The 16,903-nt window shown below is 44.4% G+C and overlaps 1 protein-coding gene across 1 annotated transcript in view; it reads right to left on the bottom strand.

Moving 5' to 3' along the window:
- HTR2C (5-hydroxytryptamine receptor 2C) overlaps positions 1 to 16,545 on the bottom strand; it is a gene marked incomplete at both ends in the record, with an annotated part of 43,925 nt that extends 27,380 nt beyond the window's left edge. Inside the window, one exon of the mRNA XM_082004337.1 lies at positions 16,161 to 16,545. Coding sequence (XP_081860463.1) covers positions 16,161 to 16,545 — 385 coding nt within the window. The remainder of the gene's footprint in view (positions 1 to 16,160) is intronic.
- Between the last annotated feature and the right edge of the window lie 358 nt (positions 16,546 to 16,903).

Here is a 16,903-nt window from a genome sequence, read left to right as displayed (position 1 = left end):
AGCAGATGCTGCTTGAGCACCAGGCTTTGTGGTGTGGTTGGAGAGGCGGTGCACATTGTAACTGGGTCCTTCTCCAGATGGCCAACAGATTGTGAGAATGAGGGAGGCCTGAGTTACAGCTGAAGCTGAACTCGGGCGAGTTTTGCAAAGGGGCACCTAGGCTGGGACTAGCACCCGTATCTAAGATAACATCCCTGTAAGAAGCTGTCACAGGTAAATACATATGTACTATGACATAGACTAAAATGAACTCAATCTTGGTAAAATGTCTGCGATTCTGGTTAAATCCTTTCTATTTTAAAATTTAAGAATAGGGGATTAAACATACCTAAGGAAGACTCTGGGTGGCTGTGTCCCACACGGCCCCAGTGCCCAGAGGTGGTGCTGTTCCTCCTTCCAGATGAGGCTAAATCTGTCTGTGGGAAACACATTAGTTGTCTTCGTTTTACTTGTTATCTTGGTGATCCGCCTGGCACCTTTATAAAGCAGCAAATTTATCGGTTTATCATCATAGGGTCTTTCTTTTTAAATATAATAATTCTGCTTTTGTCATTATCTTGTATCAATTTCTGGTTTGCTACAAAGCATGTAAGTTTATCTTTCTTTTCAACTAAACTCATAAAAGTTAATTACAATGAGGCAACACACTTACAAAGCTGCTACTGGGTCTAACAGGCTACTGTCATAAAAAGTAAACAAAGATTCATGCATTTTAAAGCACATTTAGCTTCACTGATCTAGAAGCAAATTGGGCATGAGAAGATTGCACTGACAGCATGAAAACTGCTGCTGTATTTAAACTGACGTCAGTACTCCTGTAAAACAGAAATGTAACTATACACACTCCAGATTTTGGGGGCTTTACATTCCTGTGAGTTTTAAAACGCATTGCATCTTCCAAAAAATTTTAGCAAAAGGATAAAATAAAAAATATATTTGGATCTAAATCTTTATTTGCATTAAATAACAGCATTTAAATGTGTGCCACTCAAAATCATTCTAACGAGTCATACTTGAACATAAAAGATTTATTTTGGATGGGCAATTCTCAGTTACACCATGCAGGCAAGACATGCCTGTCCAATTTAGTGTCTAAAATATAAAATATAGCTCCCTCATTGGATGCAGCATAAGTGCTGTGGGTAAATTAGAAAACTGTAAGGCCATGTGTTCAACTAGTGCCAGTAGGAGTTAATCCACTGAAACCATCTAGAGTATTTTAACATTTCCATCCACCTCCAAGGAACTTGGGAAGAGGACAAAGGGGGACTCTACCAGGCCTTTCTGCCATTTGTAGAGGCTGCACCCGAGGAAATTTCCTCCCCGAGATGCCTGGATGATATCTTACATGGTTCATGCTTACCTAGAACTGCTTCCATGGTGTGTTTTAGGGTGAGACCACATCTCAAGTTGAGCCGTAGAGCTGGAAGTGGTGCAAAAAGCCTGCCTCCCCTTAGCAAGTGCCCGCTGAGACTTCGTTAACAGAAATCCGCTCTGCAACCTGCTCTCATTGCCAGTTAGCTTCTGGCTTTATTTCAGACCACAGCCTTAAATGTTTTAGCAATGACGGGCCTAAATGACCTAGCAATGACTTCTTGTGCCCTGGTAGAGCTGTGAGAGAGGAAATGCTGATAACAGGCTCCCCTGGATAAAACTGCAAAGGGGACGCAGCCCAGTTAATTGACTTTTGAAGGAAAGTTGCAAAGCACATTTACGTCTTACAAAGTACAAAGGTACATGGAGGCTCTCCTTTTTTCACACTGCAGTGTTAGGATTTTCTATTTAAAAACTGCTTCTTGCAAAAAAGTTGAGGTTGGCAAAGAGATGAATTTTTGATTTTGTAATAAGGTGCTCAGAGATTTGTCATGGCTTTCTGTTGCTGCACACTGGCACAGACAGATCCCGGCTTTGGCGTCCCAGCAGCAGGCAGACCTGAAAGGAAACAGGCTCTGGAAGATGTAAGGTATGACTGCAGTAGCTCAGTGTCTAATACTTGGTAGCAAACAACAGGACACAGCAAGTCAGAAAGTCCTGTTCACTCCTGTATTCCTGTGGGATCAGGAAACTTGGAATCTCTGTGATTTCTTTTTTCTACTTGGATCGTGTTGCTCAGCAAAATATTATTTCTTTTTCTAAGGTGAATTTGCTTTCTCTGCCTTTCTAAAAAAAATATTTTTTTAAACAAAACTGATGAAATAAACAAAAAAACCTCAACAATCTCAGCCAACGCAGAAGAGAGGAGTTCACTCCTTTTCCAGCAGGAAACATGGAGCAAAAGAGAAGCGCCTTAGGGAGAACCAGCCGCACAAAGCCAATGCAGAGGCAATCACAAGCTTTTCCTCCCAAGCCACATTAAGCAAGTGAATGCCCACTGAAACACACTTTAGGATCAGGCCCCACACAGGCTGGGAGCACATTTCAGCACCGAGCTGAATGTTTCACACTGCGCAGCATTAGGTCATCTTACTTGGACAAACGCCAGCTCATTTATCTTACCTATACATACCATAAAGCTTTAACAGGAGAGTGGCTTGTGCTTTGTGTGATGGTGCTGAAACCAAATAAGCAGCAATGCCACAAAGGGAGCTGCATTGCAGCGGCAGAAGAAATTTCCTTAGACTCAGAAGAGAGCAGCAAAACATCTGGGACCCTTCTAGATGAAGGATGCTGGCATAGTCATGCCAAGAGCTAGTCATGACCGTGCAGGAGGAGTGTAAAGAGGGTTGGAGGAGGCAGAGAAGTGCTCTGGCACAAAAGCCTTAGCCTCTCTAGACTTGCTGCCAGCATTCCCACTGACTTTAGCATGCTCAGGATCTCCCCTGGTGCATTTGGTAGGAAGCCATTCCCTAGGTCCACCTGTAAGCACAGGGGAAAAATCACACTATGTTACCCACCTGCAGCCTGCTGCCCCTGATCAAAGCTAAGGAGACAGTAACACATTTAGAAAACAAAATCTAGGGTGTTCTTTAGCATTCCTGTTTTTAATTTTTCTACATTTAGGGGGGAGAAAAAAAAAAAAGGACGGACTTCTCTTTTCTACTTGATGGGTCACCTTTAATCTCAGAAATATGGGTTCATGCTTCCATGCAGCATTTTCCAGATTAGCACAGCTGATTGTCCATGAAAAAGCCTCTCAAACTCACAGCATCCCTCGCAATCGGTGAAAATCGGGGCCACAAGCACATTTTCCTGAAAAAGGCCAAGATTAGCGCTCAGCCTGGCAGTGCTGTAACATGCCAAGACTACCGAATGGTGCACATGTAGCTCGCTCACCACACCACCACAGCCCGCGACCCACCGATGTGCACCCTGCTCTTGAGAGCCATACCCAGGGGCCCAGTGATCCCCTCAGCCTCTCTGGAGGGGTGCTGTTTAATTAAATCTAACACAAGCTGATTCAAAGGGTGTACACTCAATAAATGCTCTAACAGCCAACAGAAAGCAGCCACGCAACCTTCTTCATGACCAGCCCTCATGATGGAAGCTACCAGAAACAGAAGCTGTTGGAAGCATTTGTGCTGTGTTCATCCGTGCTGGACCGAGCAGCCTGAGCTCCATGTGCAGCAATATCATGCCAGGCAGATCACAGGCTCAAGGCTCCGTTAACCCACGGTAGGCAAAGCAGCCGGTCGTTTAACAGTGAGAGGTTAGGAGGAGCAAAAAAAGCATGTTTAGAAATGTGAAATGTTTATTGTTCTCTGGTGTTTTCTCCTAAAGCTGGCATATTTGACAAGATCCTCTGTCAATGGGAATGAACACAGGGAGGGTAATAAAGAATACCTCTGCCTACACCAAGCAGCAGGCTGAAGCTAGAGCTGGATGATATACAGGCGGCACAGAGTGAAGAAATAACAGGAAGGAGGCAGGTGGTAAAAAATTAAATAGTAACAGTTCTGCCTCCATATCTGACAGCAGAAATTAGTCTTCAGAGTCCCATAAAATGATGCTCCACAATGTGGATTACTCCCGAGCTCAAATTAGTCATAAGGACCTGGCACAAAACTGCCAGGCCCTACCCACAGCAGTCAAGAAAGGTGCCATTCAAACTCTCTTTTAAGGCTGGCATTGATTTACTCTGGGGAAAACCCTCTTTGCAATAGCAAACCCTTTGCTACATCATCCAGAGTTCAGCAGTACAGGAAGCAAGATTAGCGGTTGAAGGCAAGAGGTCCTCTGCTCTCCTCCTGAAAAGAGACCTGCCACGTGCAATGCCGAAACGACGGGCAAGAAGCTTGTAGGGAATATCTGGCGCATCTTGGGAGCTCAGGAGTCTTCATCGCTGTCAGAGGTTGACCCGCTGAGCTCTTTCCTTGGAGGAAGGTGCTCGCTGACCGCTGAAACCAGCTCCTGTTTCCCACAGGCCAGAGAGTGGCCCAGTTCACAGCACACGCCTGCAAACCGCAGGCTGGAGCTCACAGCTTCACAGCCCTGGCGCGGCTTTGGCTGTCTGAGCATGCTGAAGGACGGCATTTGAGTTTCTCAGCAGTGTTGCAGAGTTGGAAATTTGTTTTCATTCAGCGTTAGAATAAACATGAGAACTTTTGAAGATTGTTGCAAGAATAGAATTATGTTAAAGAAAATACACAACACATTTTCAAGACAGCAGTTCTACTTTATAGCTTGAAATATAGTCCAATACACCCTAGTGATTATTATGTTACTGGCTAAATTTTTAATTTTTGCGCAACTGATCATCCTGAAGCTGGCAGAATGGGGACTCGGACTCCCACATGCCGCAAAAATACTTCACCAGCAATGAGAATAATCCCATTCCTCTTCCAGCTTCCGAGGAGAAGCACTGTAGACACGGATACGCTTCTACAGAGTTTTTGGTTTTGGCAACGCACCATATTTTAATCAAGAATGTAATTAGACAAAAGCACTCTGAGCCATTTATTTGCCAGGACACGGTCTCTCAGGATGCTACGCGTCTCCAGCGCAGCGGCTGGAGAGAGGCCGTTGCTCCACACTTTTCTGCAAGGTGAGGCACTGAGCGGTGCGCAGCGCGACAGAGTCTGGGCTCCCGCGAGCTACAGCGGAGCGGCCGCAGGAGGGAGGGAGCTTCACCGAGGAAAGCATCCGCCTCCAGAGCGCGTAACGAAGAATAACAGCATGCACTTCCAGGAGGAAAGCGCAGAGCAGTACACCTTGTGGAACGTGACCTTCATCTCTGTAACCAAAGTTACTGAGGCCTCGCCAAGAGCCCAGGAGGGACACTTGTGCACTCATTAGAGCCAGTTATTAACACCCAGTTCACTTGTCCTACCTCGGGTAACAGATGGCAGTGGGGGTAAGAAGGATCTCAAAATATCATGGAGGCCAAGTGATAGGTACGGTTGGTTGGTTGCACCTACACATCGTTGCCCCACAATATCTGCTCTGACTTTGGCCCCTACACATTGCACAGGGCCTGGCCTGGGGCTCGGTGTGGCTGCACGTTCTCACACGGGGTGGAGGTAAGACTCAAACCCTCCTGCCAAACACACACAGGGGGAAATCACCGACACAAGGAGCTGCCTGCGATCCTTTCCTGTGGGTCACGGGGTCTCCGAGGGCGCAATTCAGATGACACTTGGGGTGCACCACCAGCAAGCCCCGCCTGCTTCTCTCCCTCCCAGTATTCTGAAGTATATGCCTGGCTGTCACATCCTGATTGCCATGGTAATGCTGCAAATTTACCAGCTGCATTCGCCGCACAGAGGCCAGCTAAGGAAGGGACAGATTTGTCCCGAGGGAGAGAAAAGAGCTTCCATACAGAAGATTTACAGCGGGTCCCATGGAATTTTTTAGGAGGCATTTACAATGCAAGCCAAGGTTTTACCAAAATCTGAATTTTAATAGAACAGGAACTGGTCCCATAAAAAGTGACAAGCTTTCTAAATCTGCCTGTGCAGCTGTGGCGCATAGAGGAAAAACAGCTCAGTTACTGGTAAAGGACATTACCATCTGCCCAAAGTAGTGATGGCAGGTCAAACGCTGAACACTGTTTTAATTTCATCTACTAGAAGACAGACAGATCCTGCAGATGTTAGAAGTGATGCACAACTATTTCCCAGAGGAGCTAAGTGCACTCTGTAGCACTTCTTGCTCTACCCAACTTTCGGCTGAGGCACTGTTCAGAAGTCAAATCCAACTCAAAGTAATACTTTAATATAATTAAAATAAACCTCCTAATGGACAACAGTCTTTCTGCAGGCAGCAGAGACTTCCCTGACTTGCTTCCTTGAATTTATGCAATTTATTTATGGATTGTTCCCTTGCTTGCAAGCCTTGAAATCAAAATCCATTCATCGTCTCAAAGGGAGAAACTTAGCAGAAAGAAAGTCAAGATAGAAGCTTGACCACAAAATTTGTCACTGGTTCCTTCCTAGACCAGAACCTCACCATCAGTGTTGTGTGTCTTGTTTTACACAGCACGGCAGCAACTCGTCATGGAAGAGGTAGAGATGATCTTTCTCAAGTTTTATAGGCTGCCCATTTTTGACCTTTCTCTTATGCAACCTGATGAGGACTAAAACTTCAAGGAGCCTTAGAAAGGAGTGGATGAAGAAGCCACTTCAGTGAAACGAATGTTCCCAGACAATAGGGACAATCAGTACAGATGTTACCGGTGACATGTCATTTCATTGAAAATAAAAACAAGTTTAAGCCCCGAGTCCCTTTATCAATGGGTAGCTGTGCCCACATAAACACCTTTTGTCACTTAACTGCATCCATGGTTTGACATCGTTTGTACTTCCTCTTCATTCTTGGTCCAGACAATATTCTTAATTCTCTTTGAATTGTTACATGACTTCTTGGAGAGGAAGACAACAAAAAAAAAAATCAAATACCTCAACTCACCATTGCCAAGGGCTAAGCCTTTTTTTTTTTTTTAAACAATTTTTTTATTTTGCATAGCTACCAGAAGACTGCAACATGCCTTCCAGAAGAGTGTCCAGCACTTTTTTCTATGAAATTAACTGAGAAAATGAAAGACACTGAAAGAAAGATAAGGGAATGTCGTGGTTTAACCCCAGTCAGCAAGTAAGCACCGCACAGACACTTGCTCATTCCCCCATGGTGCGACAGGGGAGAGAATGAGAAGAGTGAAAGTGAGGAAACTCATGGTTTGAGATAAAGACAGTTTAACAGGTAAAGCAAAAGCCACACACACAAGCAGAGCAAAACAAGGAATTCATTCACCACTTCCCATGGGCAGGCAGGTGTTCAGCCATCTCCAGGGAAGCAGGGCTCCATCATGCACGATGGTTTCTTGGGAAGACATGTCATTACTCCGAACGTCCCTCCACCCCCTCCTTCTTCTTCGTCCCAGCTTTACATAGCGAGCATGACATCATATGGTACGAAATATCCCTTTGGGCAGCCTGGGTCAGCTGTCCTGGCTGTGTCCCCTCCCAGCTCCCCATGCACCCCCAGTCTTCTTGTTAGCAGGACAGCATGAAAAGCTGAATTGTCCTTGATTGCTTAGCAACTACTCAAAACATCAGCACATTATCAACATTTTCTCATCCCAAATCCAAAACACAGCCTCACACTAGCATCTATGAAGAAAATTATCCCAGCTGAAACCAGAACAGGCATTCATGATAGTTTCATATAAAGTATTTATCTCAATGGAGGATACTGCACTAGAGTCATACACAACCTGCCTGTTGAGAAAGTCCTGGGGATGGGGCTGCTCCTTGAATGAACACATATAATTTCATCAGTTAGAAAAAAAATGTCCAAATAACTGTATCGAGCTCATATTAGTGCCATTCTACAGATATCAAATTTGATTTCTCATCTCTCATAACAAGAGAGTACAAAAACCTCGAGGAGATTTTCAGACATTACTAAAAAGACACATCAAAATAATGCGAAAGAATAACAAAAGCCTATAATAAGTCAAATTCCTGTGACAAATTTTAAAAACAATTCTGCCTTAATAAGAGTAGCAAGAAGATGACTCTGAAGTACTGTGGAGCACTATGGTCTTTATCTTAAAGTGCTTTGCACTGCTCTGATGATGACGCTTTCCCCACTAGTCTGGCTTCCAATCTTTATTGTGCAAAGCCCAACATTAAAAATCTAACCAAAAAATAAAATAAACAAGATAAAAAGTCAAAACCAAGGTATGGATAATCTCAGAAGAGCTAGAAGTGAAATTAAGAAGAAACTTCTGTGTGTGGAGCAAAGCCAGCTTTCAATATAACAATTAAAAGCTAAAGGCTCCTACTATAAGTGTTTTGGAAGAGGTTGATGCTAATACAAGTGACCAAATTTAATCACTGCTGAGAAAGGGCATGTAGCGTCACTCCCTCCTCTTGCCAGGTATCATCACCCTCTCCAGTCCTGAGCTCCTGTGCTGATTTCAGATCTTCAGCCTTTGACTCTCACTTGACCAGAAGCCATCAGTTTTCCACCAACACAAGCTAAAGCTATGTAGGGTCCTAATGTGATTTCCAAACACGATCTAGCAGAGTGTCATCACGGGGTGCAATATTCTCAGGGGATCTAGAAAATCCTGCAAGTTAGCATTCAGCCTTTCAGTACTTAAAGGAGGCTTATAAGAAAGATGGAGATAAACTTTTTAGTAGGGCCTATTTTAAACTAAAAGAGCGTAGGTTTCAACTAGATAGAAGGAAGACATTTTTCACAATGAGGGTGGTGAAACACTGGCACAGGTTGCCCAGAGAGGTGGTAGATGCCCCATCCCTGGCCCTGTTCCAGGTCAGGTTGGACGGGGCTCTGAGCAACCTGATCTAGTTGAAGATGTCCCTGTCCACTGCAAGGGGGTTGGACTAGATGACTTTCAAAGGGCCCTTCCAACCCAAAGATTCTATGATTCTGTGATTTAGCTGCCTCAAAATATTTTACAACCAGGATCCTGTATTCAACAGGATACAGAGAGTATCCAAGAGGCTATTTAGTTTTTCCCCAACTCCCCTTGCTCTAAGCACAATTTAAACCTTGGGTAGTAGAAGAGGAGAGTTTACATGGATTCAGGGCACACTACAGAGCTTTCTTTCCCAACAGCAACACAGACATGCCACAACTTAATCCCATTTGTCACTTTAGGTAAACAGGCAGTTGTTCAGTTGTTCACATAGCGTAGCAGCCAATGGATTTTACTGATGGCAAAAGATAACAAACTAATACATGCTGTTGGATATAAGTTTCATTGCACACTTCCCAGGTACATGGTGTCATTGGAGAGCCAAAAAAAATAAAATCCCATCTCTGAGTTTATGACATAGTAGCTAGTGCAAGCAGTCTAGGTGTTTCCACTCACACTCTAGCAGAAGAATAAATTGTAGTGGTTACTCAGTACAAACAGAAAGGTCATGCATTTAAAATTAACATGCATGGAAAATATTTTCTAAAAGTAATGTAACTGCCATCTGGAACTTGGTGTAGGGCAGATGCATCTAAGGCCATGACTTGGCAGGTTTTTTTAAATGACTGACCATTTCTAGATACCTGAATATCATCAAAGTGCTAAACAAAACCTCGAGACAGACAGATAACAGGGGATATAATTCTCATAATACAGGGCACAAGTCAAACACCAGCCAATATAGTCTAGGAGGAAATGTTCCCCTTGAGAAGGCTCTTCTGTAACAGTCTGGTACAGGAAAATTCATCACTTTGCTCAGGCCCCTGTTAGAGACAAAATATTAGTCTAGTTGGACCTCTAGTCTGATTTGGTCTGGCAGTTATACTCCAGGGTTTTCCATTCATTAAGACCTTTGTCTATATTTTACATAACAGCAACCATTTACATTTTGCCATTTCCTTTATTTTCATTGCAGCTGGTGGTAGGCTTAGAGTCTCCGTAACTATGTAGTTTGGTTTCTTTCAGAGACTTTAAATAATTCCCACTCTCCTTTCATTGTTTTCTCTTCTGAAGGGAAGTGCACCTCACCAGCACCTCCTCCCATGCCTGTAGCCGTCCCTCAGCTCCTGGACCATCTCCAGAGCACCCTTGCCCACGGCACAGCAGATCCCGCTCTCTGGGCATCAGCTGCGCAGGATGTCAGGGTGCATATTCAGAACAGCATTTGCCTCTGGGGGTCAGAGATTAAGGCCTATCCGCATCCCTAAAAATAATTTCCTTATAAATGCACCTAAGTGCTGCTGAGATCCAATTTTCTCAGGGCACAGGTGGATGTTTGTAAGGCTCTGGGAGGCTCAGCTGGCACTGGCTCATGCTGTGGCTGGGCTGGCAGCCCATGGCTTTTACCCTTGCCCCCAGGGTTTTGCTGCAGGCATTTGCCTTGTCTTCACTGCTCTTACGCCAGTCTCTGGCTTTTCTTTCTCTCCTCTCTTGGCTACTCTCCGAGGACCCTGGTTATAAGCCATAAAAAACTTGTTTTCCCTCTGCTCCTTCCCACCATCCCAGCTCACTGATCAGAGACAACAAACACATATGGGAAGCAGAACCGCTCCATACCAGCTCCTTCTCAGTGAAGGTGTTGTACCTCGGGCATCATTTGTAAGGGCATTATTATAACAAGGTGAGATTTCACCTTTCTCCTGACAGTAATCATGTTAATACTTAATATCAATCATATAAATATTTAAAGCCTCACTACAGTATTGAGAGAAGCAATTAGTAAGTATCTGTGTAGCCCTAGGAGGGCCCAAACGTTAAACCTGATAAATATTCATGTTAAAAGAGCAGCTTGAGCTTCCACTGTGCTGGGAGACGCTGTCAGTGCTCTCTGGGGATGAAGCCTTGGTGATCCTGTGCTTATTTTCACTTTTTTTATCAACATGATGTCTCCGCTCTCCACTGCTCCGATGCCAGCCCTGGCTCCAGGCACCAGTCTGCCCATCGGCCAGGTTGGGAGGGCTCCAAAATCTCAGAACATCTAAAAATTTCAGCTGATCCCATTGCTAGCAGAGCTGAGCCTGGAGCAGCAGTTACTACTGGCAGTACCACAGCCAGTTAAACCAGCTGGGAGAGGAAAGGGGTGCCCTCGGTCCTCCCCGAGGCGTGCAAATGCATATCCAGCAGCCCAGAGCCAGCAAGACGATGCTGCCCCGGCGCAGAGAGGCACCCGGGGTAACGTGGCACGGGGAGGACAACGCCAAAGCAGCGCGATGGGTGACGGGTCACCGACAAAGCGTCCACTGCCAGCTCCACACCCAGGATTTTGGGTTTACCACTGTTCCAGACCATTGACGGCACAACTTGTTACATTAAAATAACGCAGGGTGATCTCACCAGTTCACCATGTCAGCCGTAAGCCAATGCCTAGATTAGAAAATAACCAGCTAAAATCTGAGCACACAGTCTGTCAGAAGGGGAAGGCTGTTAATTATCCAGGTGGACTGACACAGTCACTTACACACACATGCGACTGCAGTCATTTAACTCACAACCACGAATACACTAAAAGAGTTAAGGAAACTCCAGTATAAGAAACATCTCTTCTTTTTTCATATTTTTCTTCTTTTTTTGAGGATGAAGGGCCAAAACAGCAGCTGTATTTAACTGCTTGTATCCTTCCCACACAACATTTGGGCACAGGTGCCTGTAGCTGGTTGGCAGCAGTAAATACTAACCTGTACCTTGAGAGTCATTACTAGGAATCAGCAGGGAAAAAAATTAAATTAAAAAAGAAAAATTTTTTTTAAATGACAGAGCAGATGGACCCAGCTGTTGAAGGAGCACATTGCTCCTTGCTGCAGCTTCAGAAAATACCTGGCATATCAAGGTGTGCAGCACGCCCTGGCACTGCCGAGGGCATCTGCATTACAAACACCCCAGGCACCCTCCGTCTGTCCTTTCAGGTGTCGGCTGAGCCCAGGAACTTACTCAGCAACACCTTGTCCTTGTCTCGCCTGATCAGGTCTCTCTGCAAGATGTTCTCTGCTGATAGCAAGTGCCACCCTAGAAAGGCAAAGCAGGGTCAGGCGAAATGAGACTGAGGACCAGGCTGACCGACAGCTCTTTGTGCTCCCCCGCTTCCCTCCGCAGGGGGAACAAACAGCGAAGTCTGTCGCAAGTGTTCAGCACATCTCTGTCACCACATAATAATGATGATAATTATCAATAATAACAATAATCTGGATGTAAAGCTGCTCCAGCAGTTGGGGCTAATGGCTGCTGAATCTAATACCAGCCTTCCTGGAAGCCGCGTCGGTTCTCCAGCACTACAGTGGTTTTTGAAACTCAAAGAGAAGAGGGAAGCCTGGCACCTGGAGTGGCAGATGAGTGTGCTGGCCCCTTGTTGGCCACACTCTGACAACTTGTTAGCAGCTGTGAACCCGTTTCATTAGAACGAAGAAAGTTTAATACCTTCTGGAATATCCACTCAGATCAGCCAATGAGACTCTCTCGCATCCCTTCATTACTCCTCGTAGACAAAGGGCAGCCCTCTCTCTCTTGCCCGTATACACTAGACACGATGCAAACCCACCACTGCTTATCCCTAAAATGCTCTGAAGTGAGGAGACGATCATCAGAAGCTCCATTACATGCAGAATACTTGATGCCCTATCACACCAGTATTTTTAATTAATCAGAAGTTTCTTCACTGAGATTAAACATGGTGTTAATTTCTCATTTACGCTCCCCAATACATGGTCATTAATTAGCATACTAATTTGTTTCGTTCTTTAGGAACTGCATGCCGTGGAAAACATTCTAAGTTGTCAAATGCAACTCATCGATTAGTCCAAGACATTCAAGACAGACTAATTGATAAACATATCAGAGCACTGACTAATTGGTGAAAAATCCAGCATGATGCATCCTGCCATCCCTTCCTTTGTAATAAGATTCTTGAATTAACTAACAACTTGATTTTTCCTTCTTTTAATTAAGAAAACCACTGAAAACCAGAGTCTTTGTGGAGGGTGTCTGTTCAATTTTCTGGCTATGCTTGAAGTGCAGTCTACTTCATCTACCTCATTAGCTGAAAAGTAAGGAAATTAACCTACTCTGCAAACTAAAATTTATCACTGGGGCTAAGAGAGCTAATGTGGAAACTTAAAGATTCAACTTCAGCCCTCTTCTATTTATTATACGTATTTTTTTTAAGGTTCCTTTCTGATTACATAAATTAAAAGTGACTTCTACAAATCTGGAAGAGATGTGCTGCATACATTTCTCCATACAGCATGCGTCAGTTTTTGAAACAGCCTAGTGTAATATGTAGTCTAGATGGAACACATAGGGTAAAATAAACCCAGTAAAAACGACTGAACATTCACAACTATGTCTCCAAGTAGTAATGCTCTCCCTGATCGGTCCATGGCCATGAACCCGGGCTACTCTCAGAGGGATTCTGCTGATATGTGAGTATTTGCCCCCTTAATCACCGATACTTGCTTTTTGTGCTACCGTGTCAAATAGAATATAAGACCTACTGAAGCATTTGTATAATGTTTGGATTTCCTGACCTCCAGCTCTTAGAAAACAAAACAAACTGTCCTACTGGCCACTGTGGCATCCTGAGTGCTTGCAGGCTGCTGTGGGAAGAACCATTTTTCCCAAAACTATAGCTAAGAGGAAACTAAGCCAAGAAACCTCGTGTCACACAAGAGGCCAGATTTTGTCCTCAAAACCAGTGTGTGCAATGGTGCAGAGATGTTACTCATGACACCAGATAAAACAGACTCAGGAGTAAGCGATAGCTCTCTGGAGGCTGTCCGTTATAACAGCAGCATTTGTTAATGTGGCACCTCTGCCAAGAGCCTTTCCAGCTGATGTCTCGCGTTGCCATAAGAACTGGCCCACCACGGTGAGTATAATATACACGATACCTCCCTGCCAGAGCTAGAAATAGGCACAGGGCTCTGAAAAGCCTGATGACTCCAGCACACGTGAAGGTGAAGAAGATACAGCTGTATTCAGTCCAAGTTGTATGTAGTGATGAGTGACATGTTTAACCTGCTTTTCCTCTGCTCTTGCATGCCTGTTTTATTTACCTACCATCAAATGCCGAGGTTGTGGATGTGCCCTGTTAAGTCTTATACCCTGAATTATTTTTCTAGATGCCCAGAAAAGGGCATCTGCACATTATGATGGATTTAAAGAGGAGCAATACCCTCTCAGACATACCCAGTCAGTCCATGCCCTTTAGCTTCATGGTATCAAACGAAGTGTTTATTTTCAGGACAAATTAGCAAATAACCACCTGGGAAAGGGGACAGATTTCCTCTACTCCCTCTGGCAGCCTCCTCCCCTTGCTGCTGCAGTGGCACTGCCCTGGCCACTTACTTCCACAATTATTAGCTTAAATAATATAGAAAAGTGATTTCACACGGGTGAAAATCCAAATCAGTCCGCAAATTCCCCTGAGGCTCCATCTTCCCCAAATGGAACTTTTCCTCCTGCCCTCAGAAAGCCTGAAGGCAACACGCCTGCTTTGGTCCAGCCTAGCACGGGCTTCCGAGCCGGCCCAAGGGAGCAGTGCCAGCACCCAGCGCAGCTCCAGCAGCCTCCTGGCTCCCCCGAAATAACAGCGCTATTCTCATTTCTCACAGTATTTCCACTAATTTTCCAGGCCCCTTCTGAAATTATAACCTTTGCCAAAAAAATGTAGTGCCATTTGCCTGCGGAGGACTGTTTGGGGCACCAACTGGTGCTCTGGTAGGAAGGAGGAACAATTACAATTCCTCTTCAGATCAATGGTATTTACTTGCCTCTAAATATGGAGCACAGTTTACACCTTTAAACTACCCTAAGTAATCATTTTCGGGACAGAACAGAAAATCCATTTCCATTAGTTTCCAAAGACTCAGAAAGTATGTGTGTAGGAAGACCGCTTCCATAAATTCACCTTTTTAGAGTCACCGGGTAACCCAGAATTTATGCAAGTGCAGGTCAGTCAAATCATTCAGTATTTATATGCTCCCTTTCAAGCTCCAGGGAACCAGAGTAAAATGCTAAAAATAAGATACACATGTTGTAATACGCAGAAGATTTAGAGATAGAACTATTCTGACAGGCCAAAATAAAAACCTTCATGCATATGATCTCAATGGCTAGGTCTGTACCTAAATCACATATTGATTTAACTCACTGTAGACAAGTTATGTAAGCTTTGGAATTATGTATGCTTGATCAATGTGTTTTAGAAATGAATCTCTGTCTGACTTAATCATTTAGGCAAGGGAAGAAGTCACATAAATATCCCTACATTTTACTTTATAGGACAGTAAACCAATTTCTAATCAAATCTGTAAGTAAACAGCATTATTTGTTTCCAAGAAATATCAATATTAAAATACTTTTCAAAGAAAATTTGAAAATAGACTTCAAAATTGTGTTATCTATTAAACACACATTATATTGATACGTGAGTATACAAACATGATGATCAAAGATACAGAGGTGAACGCAGTATCCCTTTGTAATATCCAGGGATGGAGAGTCCTAGCTGAAAAAAAATTGGATTCAGAGTCTCAGACATGAAAAAGTTGGATGCGTTTGATATTTTACTCCTCTGAAGTGCTAACAGTGATTCTACACTTGAGTACAGGGGCAATGCCCCGCTTCAGCGCAAACACGCTGACCCTAATATGGTAGGGAAGCAATAAATGCTTACACCTATACATGCAGGTCTCAAAGTGTTTTAAAACGGAGGACATTTTCTCAGGTAGGGAAACTGAGGCACAGGAAAGCAAAATGACCCCCTGAAAGGCACAAGGCAAGCTCAGGTATAAATGCCAAGAGTGAAGACTTTTTATTTGAATGCCAAATCTACTTGTGCAAACCTCCTCTCCACCACATCTTTGCTCAAATCCCACTGGTGTCAGTGGGAGCTCAAGGACTGATTCTGACCTGGCTTAGAGCTGGCTCAGTCACAAACACACTCCTCAGCTTTTCCCTAAGTCTTGTGTCCGAGCTAATTTTGAGGCAGTCCAACCAAAAGGTAAAAAGCTGACTCTCTGTTGCAGTTTCTCTGGGTGGCCTCAGCAATAAATACCCGATGCTGATACCATTCACAGGTCATTCCCAGCAGCATGGAAACAAGCTCTGCTCCCAGAATAGCATTACCCTCACCCAGCAGTGTAAACCTCAGCACAGACTTGTGGCCAAGTCCACACTGATACTCCCCAAGCTACCAACACATGAAAAATTGGGCAAAGCATATTGCTACAGCCTCGGGGAATTCCCTGCGAAAGCGTATAGTCAAACAAGGAGGGAAGCCACTTACCGTACAGGACTGTAATGAGTGACACGGGCATGACCAGGATACCCACCAGCATGTCTGCCACCGCCAAGGACATCAGGAAGAAGTTCGTGGCATTCTGCAACTTCTTCTCCAAGGACACAGCCATAATTACCAATATGTTTCCCCCAATAGTCAACAGGATGACAACCAAGATCAGGAGGGCTGGCCAGTTCTTCTCCCTCACAGACATCCGAGAGATTTCGCCCTTCTCAGAGGCATTAAGAGGATCAGATGTAGGCAAACTCTGATTCAGAGTCAAATTGCTGCTTGAGGACCAAGCCATCAGACCACCATGCAAACTAAAATCCAGCGTAACAGACACTGTTGTTAAGCTGGGTAATATTCCAGTGCTACTTAAAGCGCTCATCGTCTGGGACTGGTTTTTCTGTCTCTTAACCGTGCCTCAGAGATGATCCCTTTTCCAACTTGCGGGTCCAAGGCAGACGCCGAACTTCACAAAACCTGAGCCAGAAAATAATTTGATCTTCCATAGTGAAATAAATCTTAGAGAAGTTAGCATGGAGCTCTTCTAGTTTCCTTGGGTATGGTGGAAGATGACCACTGACCAGCAACCTTGAGGGAAAGGAGACTTTGCAATCTCCAGCTGGTTTCCAGGTCCACCATTCTGAAAAGAAAAGAAAAAGTATATTCTTCACTGAAATCACAGTATACACACCACCTTCTTTATCCCCATGCAAATGACATTCTTATTCGCGCCCGTCCTG

The sequence above is a fragment of the Phaethon aethereus genome (genome assembly GCF_964289735.1).
Source record: "Phaethon aethereus genome assembly, chromosome: 10".
NCBI classification, from domain to species: Eukaryota; Metazoa; Chordata; class Aves; order Phaethontiformes; family Phaethontidae; genus Phaethon; species Phaethon aethereus.
This window is presented reverse-complemented; position numbering and strand designations above follow the sequence as displayed.